This window comes from Mustelus asterias, chromosome 30, assembly GCF_964213995.1.
Source record: "Mustelus asterias chromosome 30, sMusAst1.hap1.1, whole genome shotgun sequence".
NCBI classification, from domain to species: domain Eukaryota; kingdom Metazoa; phylum Chordata; class Chondrichthyes; order Carcharhiniformes; family Triakidae; genus Mustelus; species Mustelus asterias.
The window spans coordinates 16,398,408-16,418,811 of record NC_135830.1 but is presented as its reverse complement, the minus strand read 5'-3'; the positions used below and the strand labels follow the sequence as shown (position 1 = coordinate 16,418,811).

Sequence of the window (20,404 nt, the reverse complement as noted above, 5' to 3'; positions counted from 1 at the left end):
GGGAAAAGATTCCCACCGTTCACCCTATCTATACCTTTCATAATTTTATACACCTCTATTAAGTCTCCCCTCATCCTCCGTCTTTCCAGGGAGAACAACCCCAGTTTACCCAATCTCTCCTCATAACTAAGCCCCTCCATACCAGGTAACATCCTGGTAAACCTCCTCTGTACTCTCTCCAAAGCCTCCGCGTCCTTCTGGTAGTGTGGTGACCAGAACTGGACGCAGTATTCCAGATGCGGCCGAACCAACGTTCTATACATCTGCAACATCAGACTCCAACTTTTATACTCTATGCCCCGTCCTATAAAGGCAAGCATGCCATATGCCTTCTTCACCACCTTCTCCACCTGTGACGTCACTTTCAAGGATCTGTGGACTTGCACACCCAGGTCCCTCTGCGTATCTACACCCTTTATGGTTCTGCCATTTATCATATAACTCCTCCCTACATTATTTCTACCAAAATGCATCACTTCACATTTATCAGGATTGAACTCCATCTGCCATTTCTTTGCCCAAATTTCCAGCCTATCTATATCCTTCTGTAGCTTCTGACAATGCTCCTCACTATCTGCAAGTCCTGCCAATTTTGTGTCGTCAGCAAACTTACTGATCACCCCAGTTACACCTTCTTCCAGATCATTTATATAAATCACAAACAGCAGAGGTCCCAATACAGAGCCCTGCGGAACACCACTAGTCACAGGCCTCCAGCCGGAAAAAGACCCTTCCACTACCACCCTCTGTCTTCTGTGACCAAGCCAGTTCTCCACCCATCTAGCCACCTCCCCCTTTATCCCATGAGATCCAACCTTTTTCACCAGCCTACCATGAGGGACTTTGTCAAACGCTTTACTAAAGTCCATATAGACGACATCCACGGCCCTTCCCTCATCAACCATTCTGGTCACTTCTTCAAAAAACTCCACCAGGTTAGTGAGACATGACCTCCCTCTCACAAAACCATGCTGACTATCGTTAATGAGTTTATTCCTTTCTAAATGCGCATACATCCTATCTCTAAGAATCTTCTCCAACAACTTCCCCACCACGGACGTCAAGCTCACCGGCCTATAATTACCCGGGTTATCCTTCCTACCCTTCTTAAATAACGGGACCACATTAGCTATCCTCCAATCCTCTGGGACCTCACCTGCGTCCAGTGACGAGACAAAGATTTGCGTCAGAGGCCCATCGATTTCATCTCTCGTCTCCCTGAGCAGCCTTAGATAGATTCCATCAGGCCCTGGGGATTTGTCAGTCTTTATATTCTCTAACAAACCTAACACTTCCTCCTTTGTAATGGAGATTTTCTCCAACGGTTCAACATTCCCCTCCGAGACACTCCCAGTCAACACATCCCTCTCCTTTGTGAATACCGATGCAAAGTATTCATTTAGGATCTCCCCTACTTCTTTGGGCTCCAAGCATAATTCCCCACTTTTGTCCCTGAGAGGTCCGATTTTTTCCCTGACAACCCTTTTGTTCCTAACGTATGAATAAAATGCCTTGGGATTCTCCTTAATCCTGTCTGCCAAGAACATTTCGTGACCCCTTTTTGCTCTTCTAATTCCCCGTTTCAGTTCTTTCCTACTTTCTTTGTACTCCTCCAGAGCTCCCACCGTTTTTAGCTGCCTGGACCTACCATACGCCTCTCTTTTCTTTTTGACCAGTCCCTCAATTTCCCTGGTTATCCACGGTTCTCGAATCCTACCCTTCCTATCCTTCTTTTTAACAGGCACATGCCTGTCCTGTAGCCCTAACAACTGTTCCTTAAAAGACTCCCACATGCCAGATGTGGATTTACCCTCAAACAGCCTCTCCCAATCAAGAGCTGCCAATTTCTGCCTAATCCCACTAAAGTTAGCCTTCCCCCAATCCAACACCTTACCCTTGGGACACCACTCATCCTTTTCCATCACTATCCTAAAGCTAACAGAATTGTGGTCACTATTTGCCACATGTTCCCCTACCGAAACTTTGAAGACCTGACCGGGCTCATTCCCCAGTACGAGGTCCAGTATAGCCCCCTCTCTAGTCGGGCTATCTACATATTGTTCCAAAGAACCCTCCTGTACGCATTTTACAAATTCCTCCCCATTCAGAGTCCCTGCTTTCAGCGATTTCCAGTCTATACCAGGGAAATTGAAGTCTCCCACTACAACAACCCTATTTTTCCTGCACCTATCCAGTATCTCCTGACATATCCGTTCTTCCACTTCCCTTGGGCTGTTGGGGGGCCTGTAGTACACCCCCAACATAGTGACTGCGCCCTTCCTGTTTCTAAGCTCCACCCAGAGTGACTCGTTACACGACCCCTCTGAATTGTCCTCCCTCTGCACCGCTGTAATATGCTCTCCAACTAATACTGCTACTCCCCCACCTCTTTTGGCCCCTCCTCTGTCTCGCCTAAAACACTTGTACCCCGGAATATTCAGCTGCCAGTCCTGTCCCTCTTTCAACCAAGTCTCTGTCACCGCAACCACATCCAAATTCCTCGCATTAAGGCCCTAAGTTCATCTGTCTTACCTGCTACGCTCCTTGCATTGAAGTATAAGCACTCCAGACCTCCAGGCCCAGTGAGGTCATCCTCCCCCAGAGTGCTCTTCTTCTTTGCCAGCCTTGTCCCAGCCCCAAGCTCGTCCCCAGCCTCTACACTTGTAGACCTAATATTTTGATCCCCTCCCCCCGCCATACTAGTTTAAACCCCCCCGAACTGCACTAGCAAAATTCTCAGCCAGGATATTCGTGCCAAAGAATCAAATGCCCTCATGGGCTTGTCCGGGATTTGAACCCGGGACCTCTCGCATGTTAATGGACAGCGATACCCTAAGCGAGAATCATACCCCTAGATCAACGAGCCTGTACTCGTTTGAGCTACATCCTGTTATTGTATAAAAAATAGGGAACAGACATAAAAAACCAGACCACGAGGTCCAGATGGTCAGCTTAGCTTCAGATAAAGTGGAACCGAAACTTGTGGGTTTTTGTTCACGGTTGTTTTTGAAGGAATGCGATTGGAGGTCAATTGTTGCTGGGGGAGCCCAATTGTCTAAATACAGGTAACCACCCAAAGCTAACTACGAAGTACCGCTAATGTCCGTATGATTAAAGTGTATAAAAGACGGCGAGCCGCCGCTCCAAATTGAGAAGGTGAAAGGCAGCATCCATGAACCCGGCCTGTCAGTCAATGACTCAAACATTGTCTCACCTGGTCACCCAAATCCTGAAGCTCCGCCCACTGACCGCGCATGCGTTCTGCTCCCCGCTAAACAAAGATGGCGGCCGCGGCATTGGGCCTGATCCCGGATAAAATCCCCGCAGCTGCAAACCCGGGACCGGAAGGCTCTTATTCAGGCCTTGCAACCTACAGCAGATGTTTATGAAGCCTCTGTTCCCTCCCCACCCCGACTCCCGGCTCCATTCCTCCCTCCGCCCCACCGATTCTCACCCCTTGAAATAAGCATCTCCACACTCACAGGGCTCCGAGCAAAGTGGCACTGCGCATGCCCCAGATACAACGTTGCGCCTGCGTACTGGGCTCCTGTGGAGTGAATAGGGCACTTTCACACCCGCAAAGGATGCTGGGTAATAACAGCCATTGAAACCTCATACAGTTAATTCAAAATAACATTGTTAGCATTTGAGGTAAATTAATGAAATATTGAGAATTGGTGATCTGCTGTGCTCCATTTCTCAAAGTTCTGCTGCAGGACCATGCAATGGTTTCAAAGCTTTTATACCGTTTCCCCTCTCACTCCTTTTATGGCACTGATTCTGGCTGGGTTCAATCGCACAGTCACTGGTTCTTCTCTCTGTCCCTGATACTGAATATTCACTCTTTTCGAGAATGATACAGCGCAAATAGAAACCATTTGGCCCATTATGTCTCTGCTGGCTCTCTGGAAGATCTATTCAATTAATTCCACAGCCCAGCTGGTAGAGTCAGAACAATGCATATCTGCTGTAGTAATCTGAGACCTTAATGGAAAAGGGTTTCCACAGTTAAGCATATCAGGTGCCTGGTAGAATTTAGTTGAATGTTTCTGCAGATCCCATATACTGCAGTGACATTATCCTAAAGGGCCAAGGGAGTATTCCAGTGTGTTAACCAGAATACTCCAGGGCACAACCTCAGGCTAAAGAGGGCACAACCTCAGGCTAAAGAGGACACAACCTCAGGCTAAAGGGATGATCCTTTCAAACAGACATGAGGAGGAATTTCTTCAGCCAGAGATTGGTGAATCTGTGGAACTCTTTGCCACAGAAGGCTGTTAAGGCCAGGTCATTGAGTGTCTTTAAGACAGAGATAGATAGGTTCTTGATTAATAAGGGGATCAGGGGTTATGTGGAAAAGGCAGGAGAATGGGGATGAGAAAAATATCAGCCATGATTAAATGGCGGAGCAGACTCGATGGGCCGAGTGGCCTAATTCTGCTCCTATGTCTCATGGTCTTATGGTTAAGAGTAGATGAATGTTGGAATTACAAAGAAAAGGCATTCATATCCTGAATTTTCATAATTATCACTTGTCTGGGATGTTTCAGTCTGAAAGCATCCCATGTACTTGTCAGGTGAGAGGTCGTGTCCAATAGACCTGTGAAAGACAAATCACTGTCAGATTGCACTGGGGTTTATGCGATCAGGTCTTGGTTTTATGTACAAGGTCTGTATCAGACTGGAGCTGTGTCTTTGATTCTCCACAACAGTTGTAGTATCCTTACTAAATATCCACCACAACCACAACAGTCCGGAAGACAGGTTATTGTGATCACAGCCCTTCAAATTGGATGCACAAATTCTTTCCCACATGGAGCAGGTGAATGGCCTTTTCATTGTGTGTACATTGAAGAGGCAGTGGCATAGTGATATTGTCACTGGAGCAGTAACCCAGAGACCCAGGGCAATGCTCTGACTATGAAACCATTGCTGATTGCTCACTAACATCCTCTGGGTAAGGAAATCTGCTGTCCCTCTCCCCACCCTATACCCGTAATCCCATACATTTAGCATGGCCATTCCACCGAGCCTGCACATCTTTGGAGTGTGGAAGAAACCGGAGCACACGGAGGAAATCCACACAGACACAGAAAGAATGTGCAAACTCCACACAGGTTGAAATTGTACTCAGGTGTCTGGATCTGTGAGGCAGCAGTGCGAACCACCATGCCACCTTGCTGCCCAAATAGGAGACCAAAAGTATATATCCTTGGGAGACACCAAGTTCAAAGACTTTGGAGAGGAAAGGGAGGCTGGAGATGGGGCCATAATTTGCAAGCAAAGTGGGATCAAAGGGTTTTTTTTCAGAAAGGGTGATGTTTGTGTAGTTAAAAGTGAGAGGAACAAAACCAGAAGAGAGGGAGAGAATCATTAACAATATCAGCCAATATGGGGAAGTTGGATGGTCAGTAATTTAATGAAAATAGAGTCAGGGCCAAGACAGGAAAGAAACTGTTGAAAGATGCAGGTTCAAGGCTCAGACAGGGAGAGGCTTCAGACACATTAGTTTGGCTCAGTGGGAGGGTGGAAGAGAGGGAAGCAGCAGGGGCAGCTGATTGGGTTGGCTCAATCCTAGTAACAAAGAAGCTCCATGAGTTCATCACACTTTTTGTTGGGGTCAGGATGGAGGAGACAGGGGAGAGGGAGAACTATTTGAAAGGAATGGACTTGAGTCAGAGATAATAAAAAGTTTCAACAAATTGTTTGTTTAACATAAAAGCAGATTGATTTGACTTTCATCCAGGACATTAGTATTTATTTGTGGGCTCAAATTTATTTACATCAGAGGCGAATGACCACAATCAACATGTTTGTGATTTGTGATAAACAGCAGAATCAAACTCCAGCAGTCACTTGTCAACTCGCTGATGGCTCAACAGGTTGTATTTCTGAGTGAATCCCTTTCCACATTTGGAGCAGGTGAACGGCCTCTCCCCAGTGTGAATTCGCTGGTGGACAGTGAGTTGGGATGGTCGCCTGAACCCAGTCCCGCAGTGAGTGCACTTGAACGGTCTCTCATCAGTGTGACCACGTTGATGAGACATCAGATCGCTGCAGCTTTTATCGCATTTCCCGCAGTCTGGACATTTAAAAGGTGTCTCCTCACTGTGAACACGTTAATGGGACACTAGATTGCTGGAACTTTTACAACACTTCCCGCAATCTGGACATTTGAACGGTCTCTCATCGGTGTGAACTTGCTGATGTGCCATGAGGTGTGATGTCCGAGTGAATCCCTTCCCACAGTCGGTGCAGGTGAACGGCCGCTCCCCAGTGTGAATTCGCTGGTGTTCAGTGAGTTGAGATGACCACTTGAACCCAGTCCCGCAGTGAGAGCACCTGAACGGTCTCTCATCAGTGTGAACACGTTGATGGAACATTCGTTCTCTGGAACCTCTACAGCACTTCTCGCAGTCTGGGCATTTAAATGGTCTCCTCAGTGTGAACACGTTGATGGAACATCACTTCCTTTAAACTTTTATCGCACTTGTCACATTCTGGACATTTAAATGGTCTTTCCTCTGTGTGAACTCGCTGGTGTGTCTGCAGTGTAGATGACTGAGTGAATCCCTTCCCACACTCGGAGCAGGTGAATGGCCTCTCTCCCTTGTGAACCCGCTGGTGTCTCAGCAGGTTGAATGACTGCGTGAATTGCATCCCACATTCAGAGCAGGTGAATGGCTTCTCCCCAGTGTGAGTGCGCTGGTGTGTCAGCAGGTTAGATGATTGAGTGAATCCCTTTCCACACTCGGAGCAGATAAATGGCCTCTCTCCAGTGTGAACTCGCTGGTGTGTCAGCAGGGTGGATGACTGAGTGAATCCTCTCCCACACTCAGAGCAGGTGAACAGCCTCTCCCCAGTGTTACTGTATTGGTGAATTTCCAGTTCAGGCAGGTCTCTGAATCCTTCCCCACATTTCCACGGTTTCTCCTCAGTGTGACTGCACTTGTGTCTTGACAGAGCAGATGATTGTCTGAATCCTCGTCCACACACAGGACACGTGTACAGTTTCACCCCACTGTGAACGGTGCTTTTTCCTTCCATGCTCAAGGTTCAGTGGTATTCAGGTTACAATAAATTGGGTGACTCAGTCAGATCCTGATGTGATGTTTGGTTTGAGTTTCCTGACTGCAAATCCTCCCCTTCCAAATCTCTGTGAAATTGATTTAAAACAGTGAAAAGGGAGTGAGAGAGATCCCACAAAAACACAAAGGCAGGTTGTGAAATTGAGCTGAATGAATCTGGTCATTTGTGGGGACGGCACTGGGAAAAAGTTACCATGGAAACTGCCGGATTGTCATAAAACCTCAACTGGTTCACTAATGTCTGCCAGGGAAGGGAATCTGCCATCCAGTCTGGGACTCCACAAGGCTCTGGCCTCTATGGATGGAGAGAGAGGTGGGGGCAAAGGAGGGACTTTATGTATCTACAACTCAACCAGTGGTTTGAACCTTAAAACCGTTAACCTGCCCACCGAGAAGGATCAGGGTAAGAGGTGTCTGTGAACACCATCATCTTCACGTTCTTCTCCAACTTTACACACCATCCTCCCTTGTCTGACATCCAGGACTGGATGAGCAGTAATTGCCTTTGTTAAATATTGGAAGATGAAGGCTATCATCTTCAGCCCTGCAACAAATTCCACTTCCTAACCACTGACTCCATCTGTCCCCATTGCGACTGTCTGAGGCTGAACCGGAGTATTCACAACCTCAGTGACATGTTTCACTTCAAACTGAGCTTCCAAACATATCCTCATAGAATCTACAGCACGGAGACAGGCCCTTCGGCCCAAACTGGTCCATGCCCACCAGAAATGCCCATGTAAGCAAACTCCATTTGGCCCATATCCCTCTAAACCTTTCCTATCCATGTATCTGTCCAAATGCCTTTTAAATGTTGACAATGTCCCTGCCTCAACCACTCCCTCCAGCAGCTCATTCCACACATGTACCATCCTCTGTGTAAAAAGGCTGCTCCTCAGGTTCCCATTAATTCTTTCCCCTCTTAACTTAAACTTATGCCCTCTAATTCTTAATTCCCCAACCCTGGGAAAAAGACTGAGTGCATTCAACCTATCCATGCCTCTGATGAGCTTATACATCTCTATAAGATCACCCCTCAGTCTCCTACGCTCCAAAGAAAAAAGTCCTTGCCTGTCCAATCTCTCCCTATAACTTGAGTACTGGCAACATCCTTGTAAATCTCTTCTGCACTCTCTCCAGTTTAATAACATCTTTCCAAATCAAGGTGACCAAAACTGAACACAATATTCCAGGTGCAGCCTCACCAAAGTCCTGTCCAACTGCAACATAACTTCCCAACTTCTATACTCAATGCCCTGACTGATAAAGGCCAGCATGCCAAAAGCCTTCTTCACTGCCCTATCTACACGTGACTCCACCTTAAGAGAACCGTGCACCTGAACTCCAAGGTCCCTCTGTTCCACGATACTCCCTGAGGTCCTCCCATTCACCGTGAAAGTTCTACCTTGGTTTGACTTTCCATGATGCAACACCTCACACTGATCTGTATTTAACTCGATTTGCCACATCACCACCTACACTACCTATTTCCACCTCAGTGACATCGCCCCACTTTGTCCTGGCCTCAGATCATCTGCTGCTGAAACCAGGTGGACGAAGAAATTGCTAAGCAGATTATGGATAGGTGCGGGGGTCACAGGGTAGTTGTGATGGGGGACTTTCACTTTCCAAATATTGATTGGTACCTTTGTACGTTGAATAGTTCGGATGGGGCAGCTTTTGTGCAGTGTGTGCAGGAGGGTTTCCTGACACAATATGTGGATAGGCCGACAAGAGGTGAGGCCACATTGGATTTGGTACTGGGAAATGAACCGGGCCAAGTGTTAGATTTGGTTGCGGGAGAGCACTTTGGAGATAGTGACCACAATTCGGTGTCTTTTGTTATTGCAATGGAGAGGGATAGGGCCGTATGGCAGGGCAAGGTTTATAATTGGGGGAGAGGTAATTATGATGCGATTAGGCAAGAATTAGGGGGTATAAGTTGGGAACAGAAATTGTCAGGGAAAGGCACAAATGAAAAATGGAGCTTGTTCAAGGAACAAATACTGCATGTCCTTGATAGGTATGTCCCTGTCAGGCAGGGAGGAAATGGCCGAGTGAGGGAACCATGGTTCACAAAAGAGGTGGAATGTCTTGCAAAAAGGAAGAGGGAAGCTTATGTAGGGATGAGGAAACGAGGTTCAGATGACTCGATTGAGGGTGACAAGTTAGCAAGGAATGAGCTGAAAAAGGGGCTTAGGAGAGCTAGAGGGGACATGAGAAGTCCTTGGCGGGTCGGATCAAGGAAAACCCCAAGGCTTTTTACTCTTATGTAAGGAATAAAAGAATGACCAGGGTGAGGTTAGGGCCGGTCAAGGACAGTAATGGGAACTTGTGTATGGAGTCAGTAGAGATAGGAGAGGTGATGAATGAATACTTTTCTTCAGTGTTCAACAAGGAGAGGGGCCATGTTTTTGAGGAAGAGAAGGTGTTACAGGCTAATCGGCTGGAGGAAGTAGATGTTCGGAGGGAGGATGTACTAGCAGTTTTGAATAAACTGAAGGTCAATAAGTCCCCTGGGCCTGATGAAATATATCCTAGGATTCTTTGGGAGGCAAGGGATGAGATTGCAGAGCCTTTGGCTTTGATCTTTGGGTCCTCACTGTCCACGGGGATGGTGCCAGAGGACTGGAGAGTGGCGGGTGTTGTTCCTTTGTTTAAGAAAGGGAATAGAAATGACCCTGGTAATTATAGGCCGGTTAGTCTTACTTCGGTGGTTGGTAAGTTGATGGAAAAGGTCCTTAGGGATGGGATTTACGACCATTTAGAAAGATGCGGATTAATCTGGGATAGTCAGCACGGATTCGTGAAAGGCATGTCATGCCTCACAAATTTGATAGAATTTTTTGAGGAGGTAACTAAGTGTGTTGATGAAGGTAGGGCAGTTGATGTCATATACATGGATTTTAGTAAGGCGTTTGATAAGGTCCCCCATAGTCGGCTTATGATGAAAGTAAGGAGGTGTGGGATAGAGGGAAATTTGGCCGATTGGATAGGTAAATGGCTATCTGATCGAAGACAGAGGGTGGTGGTGGATGGAACATTTTCGGATTGGAGGCAGGTTGCTAGCGGAGTGCCACAGGGATCAGTGCTTGGTCCTCTGCTCTTTGTGATTTTTATTAATGACTAGAGGAGGGGGCTGAAGGGTGGATCAGTAAATTTGCTGATGACGCCAAGATTGGTGGAGTAGTGGATGAGGTGGTGTTAGGAGAATAAAGAGTTAATGTCCCGATTTCAACCCTGTCAGCAAAATCTCGTATGCTGACAACTGCTACGGACAATGGAGACAGCCTGTCCACATGAAAGGATAAACATGTCAAAACATAATTAAATTAGATCCGTGCCCAAGACATAGCGTGAATGATTAACCATTAAACTTGTTTTCTTGAGCTGCGAACAATAGAACTTGTATTGCACGAGACTGCTCTAAACATCACGTACTTGGCCGGATACCAAGAGTGACTCATATTCAGATGTCCAGAACAAAGAGAGGCTTTTCTCTATAAATATGCGGGAAAGTCCCTACTACAGCAGAGTCTGCCGTGGGTTACGTACGGACGCCCGGCGGGAGGTAAGCCACTCTACCTGGACTGACGGCTCTCCAGTCCACGTGTCAGGGTAGTTAAACTATATAAGGCTTAGCCCATTGAATGATACTTGTAGAACTTGTCCATGTATTGTGGGGAATAAAGAGACACATTTTATTCTAGCAATACTGGTGTAGTGTGAATTCTTTCTCTCAGACCACCTCCACGAACCTGTTACCGGTCCGGCAAAACATTTTGGCGTAGTCAGCAGGATACGGTGATAATTGGCGGTGGGGGGTTCTTGGAGAAAGATGTTTCGCAAAACTAAGAAGTTACAGGAGGAGGAAAAGGGAGAGGAAGCGATCATTCCGGGATGGGAAGGATCGTGGAGACCGGTTGCAGCGTGCCTCCGAGACGGAGGGGGTCGCGCTGAAAACTGGGGAGAGGAGACCCGAGATGGATCTCCCGGAGAAGTATTATCTACTCTGTTAAAAATACCGTCCCTCTGAAGACCCCCGTGGAGGGAATTCAGCGGAGACTGTGGGTATGTGCAACAGCGTGGAAGAATCAGTTTAAACAACGACAGGAAGCCGAGCAGAATGCTCTTAAACTGAAACAGCAATTGGGAGAACAGGAATGTAATAATTCGTTGTTAAAGCAAAAAATAATAAAGTTAGAAACAGAATTAGAAGCCCTTAAAACCCTGGCTGGCCAGGCAGTGGGTTATGTATCCAGAATAAATCGGAGGAAGAAGCGTAAAAAACCTAGAGAATTGGAAATGGTGAAAATTAAAGCATTTGTAGCTAGATTGGGGGACGGGAGCGGCTGGAATCCCGATACGTGGGATGGAAACATTTGGAGTGATAGTGACAATGGTTCCCACTTTACGGGAAACCTGGTCCGACAATGGGCCACTGACAATCATGTGGAGTGGATATACCATATTCCGTACTATCCCCAAGCAGCAGGATTAATTGAAAGAATGAATGGAATACTGAAAACCTCATTGCGAAAGGCTAGTACTTCTGATGATTTGTCTAATTGGAAGGTGAAATTAAATCAAGTATTGAAGCAAATTAATAATCGACCGCTAGGTGGGGGAGTCACGCCTTTGAACCGAATGGTCCATGTATGTGAAACCCCACAAGGAGAATCAATCAAAATGTGGAAATTGGATGATAAAGCAGAATTACCGCGGCGAGCCACGCCTGGCTCGGCCGGTTTAGATCTAAGAACCTTAGAAACAGTGACCCTGCCACAAGATACACCTACTGTTATTAAAACCGGATTGGGATTGCAGTGCCCTAAGGGAACTTATGGGCACATCCTTCCCCGTTCTGGATTGTCCCTGAAGGGGATAACTGTTATGGCAGGAGTCATTGATTCAGATTATCAAGGAGAAATTGGGGTGGTTCTGTGTAATATTAAACCTGATCCCTATACTGTGACTGCAAATAATAAAATCGCCCAACTGGTGATTAAACCCTGTGAGATGGCACCGGCCGTTGAAGTTGGTATCCCACAGGTGGTGACTGAAAGAGGAACTGGTGGTTTTGGCTCAACAGATAAACCTGGAGCTAAAGTCTGGGTGAAACAGGAAACTGGCCCACCCAGAGCTGCTGAAATCATTGCTCAAGGCAGTGATGGAACCGTAACGGTAATGTACCCTGGTGAGCCCAAATGGGTTAATGTCCCTGCTAAGAAATGTTATCTACGAGAAGATTAACTATGTCTTGAAGATTGATCTCTTTTACAGGAATAAAACAGCATGGAACGATTGACGTTGATACTGATAGCAGGAATACTCTTGATCTCGTGGATATGGGTTGAGGGGACCCCTGGTCATCAATTGACCGAAAAGCTTGGCGGTTTTCGCCTCGCATGGAAGAACTCCACCCATAATAGAACTCAAGGGGAGTTCACTTGTGGCGCGAATCGAATGTGCGGAATCACGAATATAACGAGTGTGTGTAAGCTATATCGTTGTGAAAAATGCTTGGACAACAACAAAGCTCTCCCCACAACTGCTATGAATTGTACGGTTACCATAACGGCAGGAGCTCCACTTTGCCAGATACAAACAAGAAGGAATAGAACCTGTATGTCCAGTAAGGAAAATGGCACCACCTGGAATATTACTGTGACAGGTGAGAGGCCTCGATTGGTATGGTTCCAGAACAGTACAGAAATAAAAGGCCGCAATACATTCCTATATGCAATAATGTTCCTACCAAACAAGCCTATAATAGAACAAACACAATTCGCCCCAGTCCTACATACTTGTCGAAAGATGGCGAATCAGCTCACGCACACTGAGGTACACTGGACTGTCATTCTGCCCTCGCTACCTACCTGTTCTGGCGCCCGCAGGTGGCGAGCATGGTATGATACGCTGTTGGGTGGGACTGGTACAGTACTAGGTATCTCTAATGCGGCTGACAATGAAGTTACCAGAACTATGTTATCGGACACTGGATATTCGACATCACACGGGCTCCATACTGTCGGAATATGGATGCCCACGGTTGTGAAAACGCAAGTGGAAACAGCACGGATTCTGCTACGAACTCTGGACTGGGAGAAGCGAATGTGGAATGCGACACAGGAACTTATGCATAACATCACGGCGGCACTTAATATGACTATCTGCAACATCCAAGGAGTGCACATGCGAGTGCAACAAGAGAGGTTTATCCGAATAGTTACTACGGGTAACTCTCATGAACTGCGAGAACTCTGGAACATATCGGACACTTTGTGGGTGCAAGCCCGCTCAGATAAAACTGTTTGTAACAAAACAGCATGTACTGGACATTACACCTTGATGAATGTGGCAGATGTAATATCTGTATGTAAATACCATGTACTGCCTGTAATTACCCTGCATGGGTTTTACTTTCTGAGAACTAATGGTAACTGGTTTAGTCCTAAAAACAATTGGACTTATGATTTGTCAACATGTGAAGACACTGACAGAGGATTGGCATGTTTAACTATGACAAGATATCGCGATCCATGTTTAACTGATGACACGGCATTATGTGAGTGGCGAGTAGAGAAACCACGAGATATCTTGTGGCAGATTGGGCCCCACGCTGTATGTGTGGCCACCATACACCGCCAACCATTATTGCCGCAGATACCGTTCTCTGGGTGTTTGAAGGGGGTGTACATTTGGCATTGGGCGAACAAGACTTACAAATTGACTAATTATAGCACTGAATCTCGCTTGAGTACGGCTCAGTGGAAAGTTCTCCATATGCCATGGCGAGTCTCTCTCGACAGGTTCAAATGCGCATTGAATCAGTCGACGGAGCTAAAACATATAATTGACTCTCATAAGTCTAACGTGTCCCGTGTCATGGTCTCTACCTTTATAGCCGGAGAACAGGTAGTACATGCTGCGCGAATGATAGAGAATGAATCAGCCCATCATTGGTGGGACTTGCTAACCGGGATATCACAAACGGCCCGGCGATATGTTTTGCCTCCTCTGATATTGATATTTGTGATTGTTGCTGTTTTAACTTGTTGTAATGTACTTACCTGTGTATATGTCAGGCGTGTGAAACAGGGTTTGGAAAGTACCCTGTATCACACTGCGTTGAGGTAAATGGTGATTGAAATCGGTCCAACAGGTGGAATGTTAGGAGAATAAAGAGTTAATGTCCCGATTTCAACCCTGTCAGCAAAATCTCGTATGCTGACAACTGCTACGGACAATGGAGACAGCCTGTCCACATGAAAGGATAAACATGTCAAAACATAATTAAATTAGATCCGTGCCCAAGACATAGCGTGAATGATTAACCATTAAACTTGTTTTCTTGAGCTGCGAACAATAGAACTTGTATTGCACGAGACTGCTCTAAACATCACGTACTTGGCCGGATACCAAGAGTGACTCATATTCAGATGTCCAGAACAAAGAGAGGCTTTTCTCTATAAATATGCGGGAAAGTCCCTACTACAGCAGAGTCTGCCGTGGGTTACGTACGGACGCCCGGCGGGAGGTAAGCCACTCTACCTGGACTGACGGCTCTCCAGTCCACGTGTCAGGGTAGTTAAACTATATAAGGCTTAGCCCATTGAATGATACTTGTAGAACTTGTCCATGTATTGTGGGGAATAAAGAGACACATTTTATTCTAGCAATACTGGTGTAGTGTGAATTCTTTCTCTCAGACCACCTCCACGAACCTGTTACCGGTCCGGCAAAACACTGCGCTGATGAGTTTCCAGTGCAGATGGGAACCTGAATCCTTTCCCACAGTCCCCACATTTACACAATTTCTCCATGGTGCGGGTGTCCTTGTGACTCTCCAGGCTTGACAATCAGTTCAATTACAACATAACATGGGTGCAGTCTCTCTGCTGCAATGTATTTTCAGGCTGTTTAACTGGTTAAAGTTCTTTCCACAGTCACTCCGGTGTGTTCATGTTTCAGTGTGTGTGTGTCTCGGTGCTTTTCCAGTCACACTGATGTTTAAAATCTCCTGAAGCAGACAGAGCAGAGAAACATTTCCATTCTAGGTTCAAAGGTCGATGATATTCAGGTCCCAATGAACTGAGTGACTATGTTAGATTTTGATGTGAAGTTTGGTTTGATAATTGTCTTTAAATCTTCACCTTCTGATATCCTGCAAAAGGAATTTACAAAAGTCATCAGTGTCAGTACAGGATAGAAATTCAGAACAGACAATTCTAGTTTCTATAGAACATTCTTTCCTCTCTCATTCCCCAAAAGCTGTGAACCTCCATCCCACACACTCTCCCTCCATTCTCACTCTGCTGTATCTAATATTCACCCTCCCAATTCTCCTGAAGGTGCTGATTGAGGCTGATTGACAGATCCACGCTCGCTGCTTCCTGTCCTGGGCACAGAGAGAGCTGAAAATTTCCATGCAGGCTGCCAGACAGATAAATGTCTACATTACTGGAGTAAAAATGTGTGGAATGTACAGACCAAATTCACTCCCTTTCCCTTCAGTTGCTGCAAGTCCCCAATTTCCCCCAGAATGAGAAAAGAAATGGAAAGGGGGAAACATTGATTTCCTCCCAGATGTTGCCCAGAGGAGGGAGTTTCACTCTGAAGCTCATTGGACAACTTCCACATTGTGACATCACAATGGAGCCCTGCCTGAATCAGCCAATAGGAATCAGTCTCTTCCGTGATGACGAGTTCTGGAAGTTCTGGAAGACGAGAGTGTGGCTCATGTTGTTCCGTTGTTTAAGAAGGGTTGCAAAGAGAAGCCTGGTAATTACAGGCCGGTGAACCTGACAACAGTGGCGGGTAAGTTACTGGAGAGGATTCTGGCCAACCTTTGGATAATCAAGGTCCGGTTAGGGAGAGTTGTCAGAGATCCTGGGTACCAGCAACTTTAGGCACTCTTAGTCGACTTGAGTACAAACAGCACTGGACACCAGGCATAATCCAATGTGGGGCCTTTAATGACTTGTGCACAAGGAGAAACCCTGTGCAGCTGTCCCGCAAGTGGTTCTGATGTTACAGAAAAAGAACCCAGGTCATCCTGTGATCAGGGGGGCTGGTGGGAGGAGGGGGCGGGACCCAGGTCATCCTCTGATGGGGGGGGGGGGGGGAGTGGTGGGAGGAGGGGGCGGGACCCAGGTGATCCTCTTATCGGTGGGAGGAGTGGGTGGGAGGAGGGGGCGGGACCCAGGTCATCCTCTGATCAGTGGGTGGGAGGAGGGGGCGGGACCCAGGTCATCCTCTGATCGGTGGGGGGAGTGGGTGGGAGGAGGGGGTGGGACCCAGGTCATCCTCTGATCGGTGGGGGGAGTGGGTGGGAGGAGGGGGTGGGACCCAGGTCATCCTCTGATCAGTGGGGGGAGTGGGTGGGTGGAGGGGGCGGGACCCAGGTCATCCTCTGATCAGTGGGGGGAGTGGGTGGGACGAGGGGGCGGGACCCAGGTCATCCTCTGATCAGTGGGGGGAGTGGGTGGGAGGAGGGGGCGGGACCCAGGTCATCCTCTGATCGGGGGGGGGGGTTGGTGGGAGGAGGGGGCGGGACCCAGGTCATCCTCTGATCGGTGGGGGGAGGGGGTGGGACCCAGGTCATCCTCTGATCAGTGGGGGGAGTGGGTGGGTGGATGGGGCGGGACCCAGGTCATCCTCTGATCAGTGGGGGGAGTGGGTGGGAGGAGGGGGCGGGACCCAGGTCATCCTCTGACGTGCTACGTTAACAAAATCAACAGTTACTAACCGAAATATAAAGCATCATGTGGTTTAGCTGACTTGACCATATTCCTACAGTTATTCAGTCATTAAAGACACAGTCATGGAGCATTAAACTTGCCTCGCAGGGCCCCTCATATCAGCACACAGGCAGCTGCTTTGTGAGACTGCGAGCAGCACAGACAAGTCAGAGATAAGAATGTCCTGAGAAGAGAGATTCATTGTGAAGGCTCAGGGACGGTTGATAAGATGTAAGAATTCTATGATTCTAAAGAACATTCGTTCCTCTCTCGTTCCCCAAAAGCTGTGAATCTCCATCCCACACACTCTCCCTCCATTCTCACTCTGCTGTATCTAATATTCACCCTCCCAATTCTCCTGAAGGTGCTGATTGAGGCTGATTGACAGATCCATGCTCACTGCTTCCTGTCCACCACACAAATCATAAGAAACAGGAGCTGCAGTTGGCCATTCAGCCCATCGAACTGCCTCAACCATTCATTGAGAATTGGCTGATCTATCGCAGCATCATTTCCCACGCTATCCCCCAGATAGAGAGAGAATAGAGCCAATGTTTCGAGTCTGGAGAGAGGAAAGAATGTTCCACAGAAACTAGAATTGTGTGTTCTGAATTTCCATCCTGCACTGACACTGATGATCTCTGTAAACTTGTTTTACAGGATACTGAAAGAGGAATCACAGGCCGAAATCTCAAACGTCACATCTAGATCTGACAGAGTCATATTCCTTGGGAGCTGAATATCATCGGCCTTTGAATCGAGGAGAAATGGTTGTCCGGCCTGATGACTTGAAAAGATTTCAAATATTAGTGTGACTGGAAAAGCTCCAACACACTGCCACACTGGAGTGAGTGTGTTCCAGTGCACTGAGCTTGAACCAGTTACACAGCCTGAATAAATATCACACCATTCACAGCAGGGGTGTGGACGAGTCTTCAACTGAAGAGAGGCAAGAACACCTGCACCATGGAGAAACCATGGAAATGTGCAGACTGTGGGAAGAGATACAAATACCCCTCTGAACTGGAAGCTCATCGGCGCAGCCACACGGTGGAGAGACCATTCACCTGCTCTCAGTGTGGGGCGGGATTCACTCAGTTATCCAGCCTGCAGACACACCAGCGAGTTCACACTGGGGAGTAACCATTCACCTGCTCTCAGTGTGGGACGGGATTCACTCGGTTATCCAGCCTGCAGACACACCAGCAAGTTCACACTGGGGAGAGGCCGTTCACCTGCTCTCAGTGTGGGAAGGGATTCACTCAGTTATCCAGCCTGCAGAGACACCAGCGAGTTCACACTGGGGAGAGACCATTCACCTGCTCTCAGTGTGGGGAGGGATTCACTCGGTCATCCAGCCTGCGGACACACCAGCGAGTTCACACTGGGGAGAGGCCATTCACCTGCTCTCAGGGTGGGAAGGGATTCACTCGGTTATCCAGCCTGCAGACACACCAGCGAGTCCATACTGGGGAGAGGCCGTTCACCTGCTCTCAGTGTGAGAAGGGATTCATTGATTTATCCGCCCTGCGGAGACACCAGCGAGTTCACACTGGGGAGAGGCCATTCACCTGCTCTCAATGTGGGAAGGGATTCACTCGGTCCTCCCACCTGCAGAGACACCAGCGAGTTCACACTGGGGAGAAGCCGTTCACCTGCTCTCAGTGTGAGAAGAGATTCAGTCTTTCATCCCAGCTGCTGAGACACCAACAAGTTCACGAGTGATTCCAAGGGTTGGATTCTGCTGTTATTGTTTCTGCTCTCAGTTACATCCAGGACTGCATTTTGTTCATTCTCACAGTTGGTCAATGGGGAGGGTCGGAGGGTTTCTTTCTGCTCGACTGGCCGGTCTCACAACTTTGCCTCCAGTGGGCTGATGCTCTTTGAGTCTTGTTGCGAATACCTGGTTTCAAATTTCACAAGGATCACAGAGTGACAGAGTGTTAGGAGGTTCAGAGATATTTAGTCAGCATTTCTGTCTGAAACCTCCCAATGCCCATCCAATTTCCTTTGTAATTGTTTATTGTCTCCACTTCCTCCACCCTCGTAGGCAGCGAGTTCCAGATCATTACCATTCGCTGCATCAAAATATTCTTCCTCACATCCCCCCTTCCTCTCTGACCCGAAACCATAAATCTGTGACCCCCTCATCCTTGTCCCGTCAGCTAATGGGAACAGCTTTTCTTTGTCCACCTTATCTAAACCTGTCAGAATCTTGTCCACCTCTATCAAATCTCCCCTCAACCTCCTTTGCTCCAAGGAGAACAACCCCAGCCTGACATCGACAATAAAGAACAAACTAACAGAATATATTAATACCTGAAATCAAATGGGAATGTCTAATTTCTGTTTTAAAGATATTGTGAATATATTGTCCTGGACAATAAAGGAATTGGAATAACTCACCTTGGGTGTGGTTGAATGGAATATATCAATCTGGTATCCACCTACAGTCTCCCTCCCTCATGGCACTGTGGATGTACAAAGAACAAAGAACAATACAGCACAGGAACAGGCCCTTCGGCCCTCCAAGCCCGCGCCGCTCCCCGGTCCAGGATTGAATCCTGAAACCAGGATCCCCGCCCAATTTTCCAGCCTATCTACATCCTAATATCCTATCCACCGAGCTGTCCCTCACAGCTACGATGCTTTGTTCATCACAACCTATTAACTCACCCCCACCCCCCCATTCCAGACCATGTGATCTCCAGGGAGAGGCGAAAACCCAGAGTGAAAACCCCAGGGCCAATATGGGGAAAACAAAATCTGGGAAATTCCTCTCCGACCCCCTGAGGCGATCGAAACGAGTCCAGGAGATCACACTGGCCCTGATCAGAAAATGCTTCCCAACCCTATTCATTTCCACTTCTGCTTTACGAACACCATCTGAATTCCCTGCCCCCGAGCCAGGTTCCCAACTATCCGCAGTCTCGCTCTGTACTGGCACCAGCAAGATGATCATAGAATGAAGCCTTGAAACGAGAAACAAAGAACAATTAGCCCACGCCGCTCCCTGGTCCAAACTAGACCACTCTTTTGTATCCCTCCATTCCCACTCCGTTCATATAGCTGTATAACATGTACTTACACCTCAGGCATTGTAGCAGTTCAAGAAGGCAGTGTTGGGGTTGACCACGGCCGAGGCAGCTACATACAGCCACATATTCTGTTATAATTGAAGGACTGCAGATTGAATGTGAGGCATTATGGGACTGGACTATCTTGACCACATTCCTGTGACTGCTCAGTTTCTGCAATCACGGACCATTAAAGCTGCTTAGCAGGGCCCCGACAGAGGACCTGGTGAGAATATTTACTCAGAATGAGTTAGAATTAAACTTGTTCCAGGACCGGCTGGTGTTCAGCAGCTGAGATTCTTGAATGTGTAAAAAGGGGGTCTGACCAATCAACAAACAGTACTTGGTAGTTGGTTAAGAAGTTAAAAAGCATTCTGAACCATTGCTTAACCTATCGTCAATTTGTGATAAGAACTGTGAGGGACTTGTGACCAGATATTTGGTGAAGTGATGGTCTACTCCAAGTAGCACTGGACTCAAAAGCAGACCTCTGAGA

The 20,404-nt window shown here is 47.4% G+C and overlaps 1 protein-coding gene across 1 annotated transcript in view; it reads left to right on the top strand.

The window, feature by feature from the left end:
• LOC144480682 (uncharacterized) overlaps window positions 1-20,404 on the top strand; it is a 121,601-nt gene that overhangs the window by 59,364 nt on the left and 41,833 nt on the right. The window contains 4 exon segments of the mRNA XM_078200277.1: window positions 12,141-12,285; window positions 12,372-12,440; window positions 13,063-13,400; window positions 17,945-18,544. Coding sequence (XP_078056403.1) covers window positions 12,141-12,285; window positions 12,372-12,440; window positions 13,063-13,400; window positions 17,945-18,544 — 1,152 coding nt within the window.